The sequence below is a fragment of the Schistocerca nitens genome, chromosome 4 (assembly GCF_023898315.1).
Source record: "Schistocerca nitens isolate TAMUIC-IGC-003100 chromosome 4, iqSchNite1.1, whole genome shotgun sequence".
NCBI classification, from domain to species: Eukaryota; Metazoa; Arthropoda; class Insecta; order Orthoptera; family Acrididae; genus Schistocerca; species Schistocerca nitens.
Window position 1 is genome coordinate 987,263,712 of NC_064617.1, and position 15,508 is coordinate 987,279,219.

General features: G+C 36.6%; 1 protein-coding gene across 1 annotated transcript in view; it reads right to left on the minus strand.

The window, feature by feature from the left end:
• LOC126253700 (WD repeat-containing protein 91) overlaps positions 1-15,508 on the minus strand; it is a 231,609-nt gene that overhangs the window by 90,089 nt on the left and 126,012 nt on the right. The window contains exon 8 of the mRNA XM_049955227.1: positions 3,617-3,738. Coding sequence (XP_049811184.1) covers positions 3,617-3,738 — 122 coding nt within the window. The remainder of the gene's footprint in view (positions 1-3,616; positions 3,739-15,508) is intronic.

Here is a 15,508-nt window from a genome sequence, read left to right on the forward strand (position 1 = left end):
TTTTCGGATTGCATTTCCTTAGGATTCTTCCAATGAACCTCAGTCTGGCATCTGCTTTACCGACGATCAACTTTATATGATCATTCCATTTTAAATCACTACTAATGCGTACTCCCAGGTAATTTATGGAATTAACTGCTTCCAGTTGCTGACCTTCTATATTGTAGCTAAATGATAAGGGATCTTTCTTTCTATGTATTCGCAGCACATTGCACTTGTCTACATTGAGATTCAATTACCATTCCCTGCACCATGCGTCAATTCACTGCAGATCCTCCTGCATTTCAGTACAATTTTCCACTGTTACAACCTCTCGATACACCACAGCATCATCTGCAAAAAGCCTCAGTGAACTTCCGATGTCATCCACAAGGTCATTTATGTATATTGTGAATAGCGACAGTCCTATGACACTCCCCTGCGGCACACCTGAAATCACTCTTACTTCGGAAGACCTCTCTCCATTGAGAATGACATGCTGCGTTCTGTTATCTAGGAACTCTTCAATCCAATCACACAATTGGTCTGATAGTCCATATGCTCTTACTTTGTTCATTAAACGACTGTGGGGAACTGTATCGAACGCCTTGTGGAAGTCAAGAAACACGGCATCTACCTGTGAACCCTTGTCTATGGCCATCTGAGTCTCGTGGACGAATAGCGCGAGCTGGGTTTCACACGACTGTCTTTTTCGAAACCCGTGCTGATTCCTACAGAGTAGATTTCTAGTCTCCAGAAAAGTAATTATACTCGAACATAATACGTGTTCCAAAATTCCACAACTGATCGACGTTAGAGATATAGGTCTATAGTTCTGCACATCTGTTCGACGTCCCTTCTTGAAAATGGGGATGACCTGTGCCCTTTTCCAATCCTTTGGAACGCTACGCTCTTCTAGAGACCTACAGTACAACGCTACAAGAAGGGGGGCAAGTTCCTTTGCGTACTCTGTGTAAAATCGAACTGGTATCCCATCAGGTCCAGCGGCCTTTCCTCTTTTGAGTGATTTTAATTGTTTCTCTATCCCTCTGTCGTCTATTTCGATATCTACCATTTGGTCATCTGTGCAACAATCTACGGAAGGAGCTACAGTGCAGTCTTCCTCTGTGAAACAGCTTTGGAAAAATACATTTAGTATTTCGGCCTTTAGTCTGTCATCCTCTGTTTCAGTACCATTTTGGTCACAGAGTGTCTGGAAATTTTGTTTTGATCCACCTACCGCTTTGACATAAGACCAAAATTTTTTAGGATTTTCTGCCAAGTCAGTACATAGAACTTTACTTTCGAATTCATTGAACGCCTCTTGTGTAGCCCTCCTCACACTACATTTCGCTTCACGTAATTTTTGTTTGTCTGCAAGGCTTTGGCTATGTTTATGTTTGCTGTGAAGTTCCTTTTGCTTCCGCACCCCAGATCACTCCCCCATCTCACTGTGTGCCACCTGCAACTGTCCCTGCAGAATGAGCTCACTGGTGTTACATTTCCTCTCCCTCTCAGCCATCAGTTGCCCTTCCCTCCAACCTCCATACTACCCCTCACTTCCTTTCTCCCCTCGGTCACTCCACCTAATCACCCAGTACGGCCCCCGCCCTAGTCAGTCTGCTGTGGTAGAACAATTTACAATGGGCGGGGACACTGATGTTGATTTGACAGCAGGGGACTGTATATCTGTCTGTTCTGACTAATCAAGTATGACATGTCTCGTGTATGTCACAGTTTTAAAATATGATATCCTTATTATATTTTGTGTGTGAGGAGAGTTTGAAAACTTTTCATTCTGGCACAAGGGTAACACCTGTATAAATGAATCGGATTTATTTTTTGGTATGGGTGTGCAATAATGTAAGTCAAGAGTTGTCATGACCTATAAAATATTTTTCTCCATATTTCTTTCTTGAAAGTTGTCGTGTGTGTTTTGTTCATGTGAATAAACTTAAGTACTGCACCATCACAAAATTCTTTGATTTGAATGCGTTGTTATTAAACAACATTTATCAAAAATTAGATAAGAGTTAGAAGGGATCAAAGTGAGGTTCTTATCTCTCAGATTTGGTGTTGAGAAATCAACATAACAGCACTAGATTTTTAGATTATGAAACCACCTCCTTGCAAGAATGTATCAACAGACAATAATATAGAACAGGGATGAACTGAATGAGGTTGTGCGGTTTGAAATAGACTTGTCCCTTTATTCTGGAGGATGAATGCTCTAATCCCATCCAGGCCACAACCAAGTACCTGTCCAGCCACTGCCAGCTAGACCTGTAAGTATGTAAATGTGTGTATGCATGACTCACATTTTTACCTTCTTCAACACTGTAATAGTAGGGATAAACTTCAACAGGCATATGTTGTGTTTCATGTGATGAAGTATTACCAATAGGAGTATTCATATACAAAACTGATGAATACTGCTATAGTTCTCTTGGCATTATAAAAATGTTTCAGTGTATCTGCTGCACACAGAAAGTTACAGTCACAGTTCTTTTCGAATAATAGAGTTCCTTAGTGTTCAGCATTTTGACGTAAAGACTGCAACAACGTTTAAAGTGTCAGCTTCAACACCTTTAGTTAAGCTAAAGTCATTGTCACAGTTGCGAGTCGAATTTTTTCTGTAATTCTAAAAATAGCTGTAGCAATGTTTATCAGGATGTTGCATTTATGAATATGTGATCGTTAATTATTAATCATATGAAACACACTACACACATAAAAATGTCATTATTATTAGTAATCAGTACATGATGAAAAAAGCTGAGTTTGGGATGTTTACTCATTTCCACCAGTTTTCACATCTAAATAAATTTGTGTCCGAAAAATATTTTGAGTCCAATTATTTTTTTTCCCCTAGCCTGTAGTAAATTTAACAACTTCATGCTACTTTGGTGGGTTGCATGTCAGTTTTGCTGTTTATTTATCAAAGCACCTTTCAGCTGGCATCAGAAGGCTGAGGGTACCCTGCCCCAGCTTTCTCATCACAGATAAAACTGAGGTGGTCACTAGAAATTGAACCCGGGAACATGATGAGATGAAATTATTGCAATTAGTATGTTATTGATTTAAATAAACATGCAAACTGTTTACAGAAGATATTTTAAAAACTTAATAAAGCGGATCAAACTGTTAAGCTACTGTATTTGGTTTATATAACAATCTTTGAATAGTGTTCAAATGTGAGTATACTGATACTGCACCTGCATCAGTTTTAACTGACAGTACTAGTTATCTCAGATGCTACAGGATTACTATTACAAACAGTATGAACTGATGCAGACACAGCACTGTTGAACTCTTACATGATTACTGCCTGAAGATAGTTTTGTAAACTGATTTTCATTAAATATATTACATTATATGTGGCTTGGACTGTTTTAATAAGAGTTTTTATTGCAAGCAATCACTGTGATTACATGATATAATATAGGTAAAATTAAAGATGCTATAGTGTTGACTTGAAAACTGAGCCTGATTCTTGCGGTGATCTTGACACAAAATAAGTGGTTCAAGACACACCATGTATGGTATGTGGTAAATTTAATAACTAAGCAAAATTGTACTTCAACCTCTGAAGAATCAAAAATGTTTGCCTTTCCAAAGATAAGTAAACACCACATACTTCAGTGCAGGAGTGGTTGTCCACAGTTTTATGACACCATCAGTGTCTGCTGTTGCTAGTGCTGTTCCAGAACTGTTGAATTTGCAGTGGCACACTGATCCAGCATGCTGCCCATATTCTCTCTAAAACAAAGAAATAAAGAATTAAAAACCAAATGTTGTAGTTCATATGTAATATATCATTTTCAAGCTTTATCTTCTTCTCATGTTCTACTAAATGGTAGACCTGTTTTTTTTTTTTTTTTAGAGATACTTGAAGAGTTAATAAACATGGCTCACTGGCTGGCTGCATACATTAGAATTTAGTTGTAACTCTACTTCACTGATTCTCTAGAGGAGTATTAAATGCACTGAATATTTATATCAATTTAAAATTGTGAACAGATCAGCTCTACATAGCTAACTTCCCCGAGTTGTGCTATTTGACACAAATAAGTCAAGCGCACGGATCATGGCCGGATTCAAAGCTTCAATTGGCCAGCAGCTCATTTTCATTACTTCTGAACTTCACAGACTATATCCAGTTATAGTGTGGGACCATCACGTTGGTGCAAAAGATATAGCAAAGAGTATAGAAGGAAGAAAGAAGGGCAAGGTGCCCAGCGACACTTTGGATCATTTACTAGGTGTGCTACGATGGTTGAAGTGGAAAAGATAATGAGCAGGTGCACGACTGCAAGGATTGGTCGAGTATATAATTTTAGCTTCTTGCTAATGATCAAATTATCATTCTCCTACAGGGATCATTATAATTACACCCTAACTAAGAATAATTTGTTCCTGGAGATAAGAGCAGTAATGCATCATGGTATGGTTAGAAGGAAAGCAGATAAGATTTTCATGTGCTTAGGAAAACTGAAAAAAATCATGACAAAGTCAAACATTTTACTGTCCAGATCATTCTCCTCATTAAGTGAACAGGAAAAAAAACTTTCCAGGAGGATATTGTGAAGTAGGCCTATAAAGTAATGCTGTCATCATAGCCATAAAACTTGTTTAGTCAGATAATCTAGTGATCAGCTCCATTCTTTGGTAACATGCCATTCTCTGAATAAATAAACCAATTTGCAAAACATGTAATACAATTAAGTCATATCTTTTTTATGGGGCTTCAACTGATGTCAGCATTGGCGTTGAAAGTTAATACTAGATCAGCAGAAAATTGGTAAGTAGCAACCAAGGCACTAAATTTTCTGTTAATATAAACAGTGAGACAAGGAGCATATACTTGTTGCCTTTTTGTATAGTGCAATAGAACTGAGAGTCTTTTATTACAGAAAATGTATATCTTGAAGAAGGAATGGAAGCAGCATTACAGTTTGTGTGGCAAATGTGTTGCTCACACCATATGGTGTAAATCTGCTACAGCACTCTGTGATAATGAATCAAAATTGGGTATATTGATGTTAGAGAAATCAGTTTCCAATGATACATAGGATCATTCATGGTTAAAGCAAATCATACCTTTTAATTCGTTATATATGACTCGAAACAGAGATTGAATATAAAACACTGTAATAATACTTGAGAATACAGCTTAATAGATAGGATTATATATAAAAAAATTAAGTTTATAAATAAAGAGGAGCAACATAACATGGTCAAATCAGTGATTTTTGATTCTGCAGTTTACACAGACATAACAAACTCCACCAATGAAAGTATACCTAATAGGAAGAAACTTTAATATTTATACTACAGTAAATACCTCCTGCCACATACTTTACAGCAAAATGGAAAGAATAAATGTGAACGTAGATTTGTCACCAATGAATGTTAATTACAATAGTGGCTGTCTGTGGTGACACTTCAGCTTTCTACAAGTGAATGAAGTGCAGCCTCACTATGTAGTATTATGTGGTAAATTCATCATAATTTACAACATATAATATTGGAAATGGCTCCAGAAACTATAAATTAACTCCTTCTGCAATCACAAAGTAAAATCACTGTTTCATAGCAAAAACTTGGTCCCTACTGCTACACCTTCCTCAGCTATGAAAATTCATCACTTGTAATACTACATAACATCATGGCAATTAAATGGTTTCTGGGCTATCTACATGATAAAATTTCACTAACATTTTCAACAGTTAATCTGAATGCCAAGGTGCTGCTTCCTCATTGTAACTTTAAAGGAAAACAATGCTTGTTTTTTGCACCAATTCCAGTTTCTCTGTTTCTTCATAACCCTCCTCCACATCTTTCCTCTGGCCAGAAACGAAGATAAGCAGAATGCCCTTAGAATTTTTGACACGAACATACTCATAAAATTCGAAGATACAGTACAAAATAGGATGGTTTCTTTACTTGTTTTGCAGAATTCATACACACTCCATGCTAACCAAACAAGCAACTGATGGATCGTGTAGTTTTGTTCACTTTAAAAAAATATTTCCCCTGATTCTTATTAATGAAGTCCACCAGGTCTTCCAGATATCCAAATCAAATCATTCTAGTCTCTCAGGTGGTGACGGTGGAGAGAATGTCAAATTCATTACTCTATTCTCTAGCCTGATTAGAATGCTCAGAGTAAACTATCCAAAGCACATTCTTATAATGTGGACACAGAATGCTTTCACAAACCTGTGATGTCCAATGAATCACCAATTTCACCACCCAGTGAGGTGGCACTGTGGTTAGCACACTGGACTCATATTCGGGAGGATGACGGTTCAAACTCGCCTCTGGCCATTCTGATTTAGGTTTTCTGTGATACTGAGTCCTGTTAAATACAGGGAAGACTGCTGAATGCACAATCTATGATGTGTTCAAACACATTTTACTACCCACATCTTCAATTCATACCTGTGCAGTGCTATGCTGGGACTCCATTCTATTCATATAACTTATTTACTTATTTAATGGTTTCCCAGATAAGTGTTTAGCTGTTAATGGCAGATAATTCTATCATTTTATAAGGTCATTTTTGATGCTTCCAAAAATCTACCTCAAGAAAGCACAAATAATTTTCAGATGAAAATAATATCCTTTTTTCTGATGCTTTAGTCGAAAATTAAAATCACATATTTTTTTTTGTTTACAGGAATTAATTTTGGAAATAGCCTATGGTCCTAATAGATTGTCGTGTGACTGACTTCCTGGTTAAAGTTGACAGTATGCAGCAGATACATGTTGCATGTAAGGAAAAGCATGCAGCATTCACCAAGTAGCTCCGCTGGCCAAGCCTAGAGGATACAGGGTGTTTCCAAAGCTACAACCCTCATTCACATGGTTCACTGCTGAACTTTTGAGCATTTTGCAACAGAAAAAAATATCTGTAATGAAGCAGCTATACGAACTATTTATAATGTAAACATTTTGCATACGGATCATTTAGTTTTATGGAGGAGGAGATTAGTGTTTAACGTCTCGTCGACAACGAGGTCATTAGAGACGGAGCACAAGCTCGGATTAGGGAAGGAACCATCCCGGCATCTGCCTGAAACGATTTAGGGAAATCACGGAAAACCTAAATCAGTATGGCCAGAGACGGGTTTGAACCGTCTTTAGTTTTATGATCTTCCTTGTCATCTGTCAGCTACAAATGAAATAAAATGGTCGTATGGCACTACTGGCCAGGAGATCAAATCTGGGGTTGTTCGTCTGTCTGGTGCAAGTCTTTCTATTCAGTGCCACTTTTGCAACTTGCACCTCAATGAAGATGGGATGAAATGATGAGAGCAATGCAGCCCAGTCAGGAACTGAACCTGGGATTCCAAGATCCAGAGGCAGTAATGCTAACCACTAGGCCACAGACTGTGGACTGATTGCTACAGGAAAGCAGCAACAGTGGGTAAAGATTGGTTTGCCTTGAAAAATGTTACACAGCTTATCAATGGCTCTCAGAGTCATCCATGTGTTGTCTGACTTACCATAGGCATTGAAAAGATATCCTATATAAGTGGGATTCCCTTGATACAGTTTGGCAAAAGGCAGCACAATGAATGAACAAGGGCAACGTGTTAGTCCTGTTCTCCAGTCTATTCCATCTGTACACTGAGTAAGCAATAAAGGGAACCATAGAGAAATTAGGAATATGAATTAAAGTTTAGAGAGAAGAAATAAAAACACTGAAGTTTTCCAGTAACATTGAAATTCTATTAGAGTGGGCAAAGGGTTGGGGTGGCAGTCACTGAAACAAAGGCACTTTTCTTTGTGGCGAGATCTATTTACGAAATTTCAATCACCAACTTTCTCTTCCAAATGCATAAATATTTTGTTGCCACCAACTTACGTAGGGAGAAATGATCATCATAATAAAATAAGAGAAATCAGAGCTCGAACAGAAAGATTTAGGTGTTCCTTTTTCCCACGTGCCAATCAAGAGTGGAATGGTAGAGTAGTAGTATGAAAATGGTTTGATGAACCATCTGCCAGGCACTTAAGTGTTAATTGCAGAGCAAACATGTAGATGTAGATGTATAGACATGGGAGAGCAATTAAACGGAATGGCAAGTGTCTTGAAAGGATGTTATAAGATAAACACCAGCAAATTAAGTGATAGTCAGGAAATTAAAGACTAGTAGATGAGTTTTGCTACTTTGGCGGTAAAATAATTTATTATGGTTGAAGCAGGGATAATATGAAATGCACACTGCCAGTAGCAATAAAAGTATATTGGGGAAAATTGAATTATTTTAGTATCTAATATAAATTTAAGCATTAGAAAGCCTTTTCTGAAAGTATTTGTCTGGTGTGTAATTTTGTGTGGGTGTGAAACATGAATGATAAATAGCACACTTAGTAAGAGGCTAGAAGATTTTGAAATGTGGCTCTACAGAAGTGATGTTCAAGATTACATAAGTAGGCTGAATAACTAAAGCAGTATTGATCTGAATAGGGAAGGAAAGAAATGTATCAGACAACTTGACTCAATGAATGGGATTGGTTTATGGTACACACCATGAGGCATCAAATAATTGTCAGTTCAGTAATGTAGGGTAGTGTGAGGCATCAAACTGTAGAGGGGGTCCAATTGTTGATTAAAGTAATTAGGTTAAAGGTCATGTGAGTTGTGAAGAGATGAAGAGACTTGCACATGGCAGTCTTGTGTGAAGAGGAACAACAAACCAATTTTGGACTGAAGATCACAACAAGGATTTTATGTATTTGGAATATGTTGATAGAGGGAAGAAGATATAAGAAGCTCCTTGAATGTGTTGTACCATCAGGGTCAATAATGGTAGCCTCGTTATGTGGTATTAGTCCAAGGTTTTAGGTCTCACCCGTTTATAGTTAAGCTGGGAGCGAAAGAACATTCATCTCAATATACGGAAACTCTGATGGTTTTGTGCAGGCATTATTCAACCTCTCATAATCTCTCATAATCTTTATAGGTACGTTATTAAAGGAATGCTTATGATTCTACTTTTAAAGTATTATTTTATGAGGAATATTTTTTTGACAGGACTTACAAGAATTTGCATACCTGTAAGCCAAGTAATTAATAGAAATGGTTATTAGTTTGAAATGATTTCAACAAATTTTAATTTCGATGGTTTTGCAATGTCTTGCTTTATGTCTAAAAATACTTCTTAAAAACTTGCATAAAAATACAAAAGCTCAATCCAGACATGTCTCCAAAGCAAGTAGATTTTTAGTTCATTTCGTAATTGGCAATTTAAGAATTAATATTAGTACAGCAGGCGTTCTTATGGTTGAAATAGGGAAATAAAAAACTAAAGGACCTTTTGAGAAAAGGAATATTTACTCTAATGTCCAGCATTATGATTCCATCAGAAAAAAAATTTTTTTGCTTGCATCCATGACCAATTTTGCACTGCATCAATGCCTTCTACATTGGTTGCAAATCATTTTACACTGAGCACTTCCTTCAATGAATGGTACAAACATATGGAAATTGCTGGGAGCCAGGTCTGGACTGTATGGGGGTGTTCCAGCAGTTCAAATCTCAAGTCCTTTATTGTTTCAGCCATATGTTTGGCAGAATGTGGCCGAGTGTTATCTTGGTGCAGAGTGACATCTTTTTGCAATTTTCCACGATGTTTGGATCTGATTGCGGGTTTCAGTTTATTTCGCAACACATCACAATAATTCTCACTGTTCACAGTTTTGCCTCTTGGGGTGAAACAGAGGGCTACCACACCTTCCATGTCCCAGAATAGTGTTATCATAATCATACCAGCTGATAGTTGATGTTTAAATTTCTTAACTTCTGATGATGATGGGTGTTTCCAAACCATGCTCGTAGCCTTACTTTTCTGGTTCGTGATGATGCAGCCGTGATTTGTGTATAGTAATGATTTGCTGTAGCAATCCATCTCCCTCACATAATGGGTCAAATGTTTATGAGAGATGTCCATCCTTTGTGCCTTATGCTATGCCAACAATTCTTTCAGTACCCACCTCACACAAACTTTCCGAAAATTTAACCTGTCCTGTACGATGGAATACGTTGAACCGTGACCAATACATAAAGTATTGGCAATTTTGTCCGCTGTGATTCATCTGTTTTCCATCACTATACCCTCAACGATGTCCATATTGTCCTCAGTTGTTGATGTTGATGGCACGTCCGATCTTACCCTGTCACATAGCGAAGTTCTTCTCTGTTGGAAGCACTCTATCCATTCTTAGATCTTGCTTCGCGATAAATGGTTGTCACCATACTGCGCGTGCATTTGACGAATAATTTCTGCACGTTTAACACCTTTCGCAAACAAACAGCAGATCACTGCCCTCATTTCCTCCATGGTGCCGTGTTTCATGGTCTGCTACAATACGACGACTAACATGGGAATAAGAGCGACACATAGTATGGAATTGTTGCAGACAACACTACTTCAGCCCCGGATACTAGCAGCATTACCAAGCCCCACGGCAAGAAACTGAAAAAGTCACTTTACTTTTTGAATTTCTCTTGTACATTAATAGCAGATGTAGATCATTTTAGGACTTAAGGTAAAAGAAGAAAATGGCTCATCAAGAAGATCATTGAATGTACATAAGTACAGCCCAGAATTAGATTTGGTAGGTGATTCTCATGCATATACTCAATATTAATATCGCAATGATAAAACTGGTATAAAAAATATTGCAAGAGTGAATGCTCAGAAAAAATAAAAAGCTGAACTGATGCCAATGAGATATCACTTGGGTAATCAATGACACGATATGGATAAACAGAATTAATATTTAATGATTTTTTTTTCTTTAAAGGGAAAGTGGAAGGAGAAGAAAATATATAGTAGAATGAGAAACCATCTTAAGTACAAGACAGAGAAGAAGGGATGAAGTTACAGTTGACAACAAGGCACTGTTAACCAGAGAAGATCAAGAGTGAGACAGATTTGAATGAAAAGAGAAACATTTCTTAAGAAAATGATATATGAACAATTCCTCAGAGTGACTGAAAGATAAATGATGAAAATGCATGTAACAAATACCTGTATAACAATTCATGAGTCCTGCAGACAAATAAATCAGAAGGATTCACATCTGAAAACAAACAAGACTGTAGTGCATAATGAGTGAAGACATCCCATCAATTATGAAATACTGTAGGGCAATAGTAACCACAGTGCTATTGTTGAGGAGTGTTATTTGTTGTGGTGTTTCTGAGATCACAGATACCACCCCAAGTTTCTTTTCAGTTTTGATTACATGAAACATTAAACAACTTTCCATTTCAGTTTCAACTCTGAAGTTGCTCAGTGCTCAGCACACAAAACAGACCCTTTTTCTCTTATTGTTAGTAGTACATGAAGGAGATAAAGGTTATCCCATTTTGTTCCTACAACCCAACCAAATTCCATTAAGCAAAACACCTTTAAAAAACCAAAGTGGAAGAGTTCACATACACACAGACTGTAACAAACTGATTTCCACTTACACAAAATTTAGTTATTTGACTGCAATATATTAATTCACCAAGCAGTTCCCAGCAGCTGCAAATTCATTCAGATTGTGGCCCTTTTGTCAAAGCATTACCCAATAGAGCTGTTAAGGCCACATACAAGTGTAAAATATTTCTGCCTGAGCTTTAATATTAAGCTGTCCCTGCCAGCCATGTAACACCTCACTTACTGGTGCTGTACAATGAATAGCTTTAAACAAATGCAACACTAACACACACAACATTGTTTAGCTTGTTGCATCTTAATATGATGATCTCAGAGTTATATTGTGTTCGCCTTCATTGTATTCTGGAGAAACTATGCTTCGTATCCCAGTTCTACTTTCAAGTGAGGCAAGAAAACCAGTGTCATGAACATTTCACAGATACTGCTCCTCTACTGAAGTACTTATTTATCTTTTGAAACATAGGTCAATACAAATCTTTAACCCTAGTGTGACAACAGCCATAACCTTCTCACTTTACGAAAGACACCCACATTAAAAACAGTATAAATCTCAGTAAACATAAATGCCAAGCAGATTCACTGAAAATGAACTGCAGACTGCTTTGATCTAGATTCCTCTTTTGACAGTGACCTTTTAATCTATTATACAGAAGGGAGAAGGTAGTTTTGGGGAACCATGTTGAAAAACAAAAGGTAACTGAAAGAAACCATTCACAAAATATAATTTAAATGAAATCTAGTAATAGCAGAGAAAGTAATAACATAATTCAGTTTCTGAAGCAGTAGAATGCAACTCATAGCACATAAAACGTCTCACCCACAAAAAATCATAGTGATAGTTTCTTTGAGAGTAAAGTTCCTTGTGTTTCAGAGTGATGCTTACAGGAAAGAAAGAAGGTCTTCTTGTCAGACTGGGTTTGCACTTTAATTCCCAAACATCACCTTTTGATTGTGTGACTCAATTAGAACAACAAAATTAAAGTTTCACTCCGCAGTGGAGTGTGCACTTCCTGGCAGATTACAACTGTGTGCTGGCCTGAGTCTCGAACTTGAGACTTTTGCATATCATGGGTAAGTGCTCTACTGACTGACAACAAATCATACAGCCACAGTTTTTTTGCCTCTAACACCACAAATCAAATAGTAACTTGTGCCTTTTTAATTTTTTCACTTCATACATAGATGAAATACTGGTGTATCATCTGACCCTCTGTTACTGTTTATGGTTCCCATATTAACAAATCTTCCTTACTTGCATTGTGTAAATAACTCACAGAATTAATTACACACAGTAGTATACTTCTGGTACCTTCTGTATTCAGTTTATTCACCATAATAGGCCCTAAGGTAGCAATTTTCTCTTCAGTGGAGAATGATGAACATTGACATGAATTGGGACTGTTGTTGAGGCTTAAGTAGCTCATCTTCATCAGACACATTATACCACAGAACTACCTGCCACTGTTCTTTTGCCCACAATAACATATCTTGACACTAACTGATCAATACTGCAACAAAATTAGTAGGAAGCTACAATCAAATACACATCTATAAGTGTACAAATTCAGGCTTTGATTTGTCAGTCTGAAGCTTAACATGGTAAAACTTCCATAATAACTTTAGTATAGTCAAAATGCACTAAAAGCAGTGTGTGAATTTATGTTCTACAGTTTACTTTCTACATCAGATGCTCTGTAATTATTCCTCAATGGATTGTTATACCTGCCATTTCTCTCTAATGGCAGTGTATGTTATAATTCATCTGCTACTCGGGGATAATTGGCTGCCATTGTGAGCTGGTGTAAACAAGCTACATTCCCAAAATTCCCGACTTACTAAAGTAACTGCAAGACACACAAAAGTGTGACTTACACTTTGTTCAAAAGCTGTATGGCACTAACTGTATTCAAATACTTATTGCAGTTGGAACTATCAGCAGTTTGAGGCTATAAGATATTTTGGAGTGTTATAGTAGCATGTTAACAGAGGGTATCATGAGTAACCCAATAGTAACAGTTATTTCTGCTGGGTTAAGTTTCAACAAAGTGTGGTTTTGCATCAAAAGTGCTTATGAGGAAAACAATCCACCGGATGTTCTTCAGATACCTCTGTATTTGTACAGTATGATGTAGAACTATCTTATATCAGTTAATGAGGATTCGAGAAAATACTGATCCTGTGGAAGTAGTTACATCATATTGCTCTTAAACTATACTCACTTATGCATAATAATGTTATCAAGTGTGGCAACTGTTTCACTATCTGACTACATTTACTTCATGATACAATTCTTCCTTCTGCAATATGCAAGGAAGTGCACTGAAGGAAAAGTACAAATAGTATTCAGTCATAGAGCTAACTAAAGAGCTATTTTAATGTTCCATGGATTGTGTTCATGATACCTAGCAGTAATGTGGAACGTTTCACATGATTATAAAAAAAAATAGTACTTTTCCCAGTAGAAATATGGCTGCATGTTGACTGTTTATGTAAGTGGTTTCAATTTGTATTTAACCTTCATGTAAATATTTTTTTAAATAGCAAAACATGTGTCCTACACACACACACACACACACACACACACACACACACACACACACACACCTCCTCCCCCTGTCATATATTCTCTGTAGTGTAAAGTATAAATATCAGTGTGTGCTTAAAAGTAGTATACAATTACTACAAAAGTTTGAAGTGAGTTTCATTTAAAAATCTATGAAAATTAGAATTTCATGTGAAAGATGCTGCTTGCATAATTTTCCAGAAACTAATGTCAAGTGTTGTTCACAATACTGGGATGCTCCGCACATAAAACTGTAGAAAATTAACACGGATATCAAAAACACACAGTACTATTTACAGATAACTGAACTAATGTGACTCATATAGATTCTCCATAGTCTCCAGAAGAAAAGATAGAAGAAGGAAGGAATCAGTAATAATCACTATACGCTACAGTTAAAGATACATTTGTCTGTATCTTATTATAGAACTACTTGGAGCAGATACCGAAGAAACTGATACGAAACACCCTACATCAGCTGCAACATGTACATAACACATATGTTTGGAGACACTGGGAGATTTTAACAATCACATTAGTCACAAACACAGTCAAAAATTTTACTCCAAGAATTGGTGTAACAAACAAATACTTTCATCAGAACTCCAAAAGTTAGGTCTAGTGCTTTCTATAACATTCAAGTAATTTGGACCCTTCTTCCAGGACTTTTTCTAAGGATGCATCTCATTATATTACACACAGTACAATACATTTGGCATGTTCATCCTACTGCACCCTGTCTACATATTTCTTTCTTTGCCTATCCCCAAAATAACACTAATTAATATTATTATTAATAATAATATTACATTTTCTCTTTAACTTCTGAATTCAAATATCTGTAGTCTGCATTTACTTACTAATGCTTTGCTTCTTATTTTGTCTCTCCCCTCTTTTTTGTATAACAGTAAACATTGTGTATTAAAGATGGTTCCTGCTCTAAAGCAGTAATGCCCTTCTTCCCTGTCTCACATTATTATGCTTTATGCAATTTAAGCACCACACAGTTTATTTACTGTTTAACCTCTACTCTTGTCCTTTACGCACATCAGATTTCTCTCTCTCTCTCTCTCTCTCTCTCTCTCGCCTCTGTTCAAAGACAATTAAACTATGAAGACTTCATTAATGAATTAATAAGCTGCTTCCTGTGCAAGAAAACATTTCTTTCACTGCTTGGACTAGTTATGCCTGTCAAATTTGATTGTGTGCTGTAGGTAAAAATCAAAATAAATAAAGTTTTATATTTCTTTTGCATTAAAAATCAAAATGTTAACAAAAAAGACAACTCTGGTTACACAGAAAAGTGTAAAGACTCTCGCTACATAAATTAGCACAACTTTATGTAAGGTAGATAGTTTCATTTAATGATCACAAAAAAGTCAACAAAACTTTACAAAATGGGAGATGTTTAATGTGTATATAAGCTTTTCACAGGCTGAGCATTATTGCCTAGTGTCCAGTGCTCAAAATTCTGCAGGTGCATCAGAAAGAATTGTCCACTGCA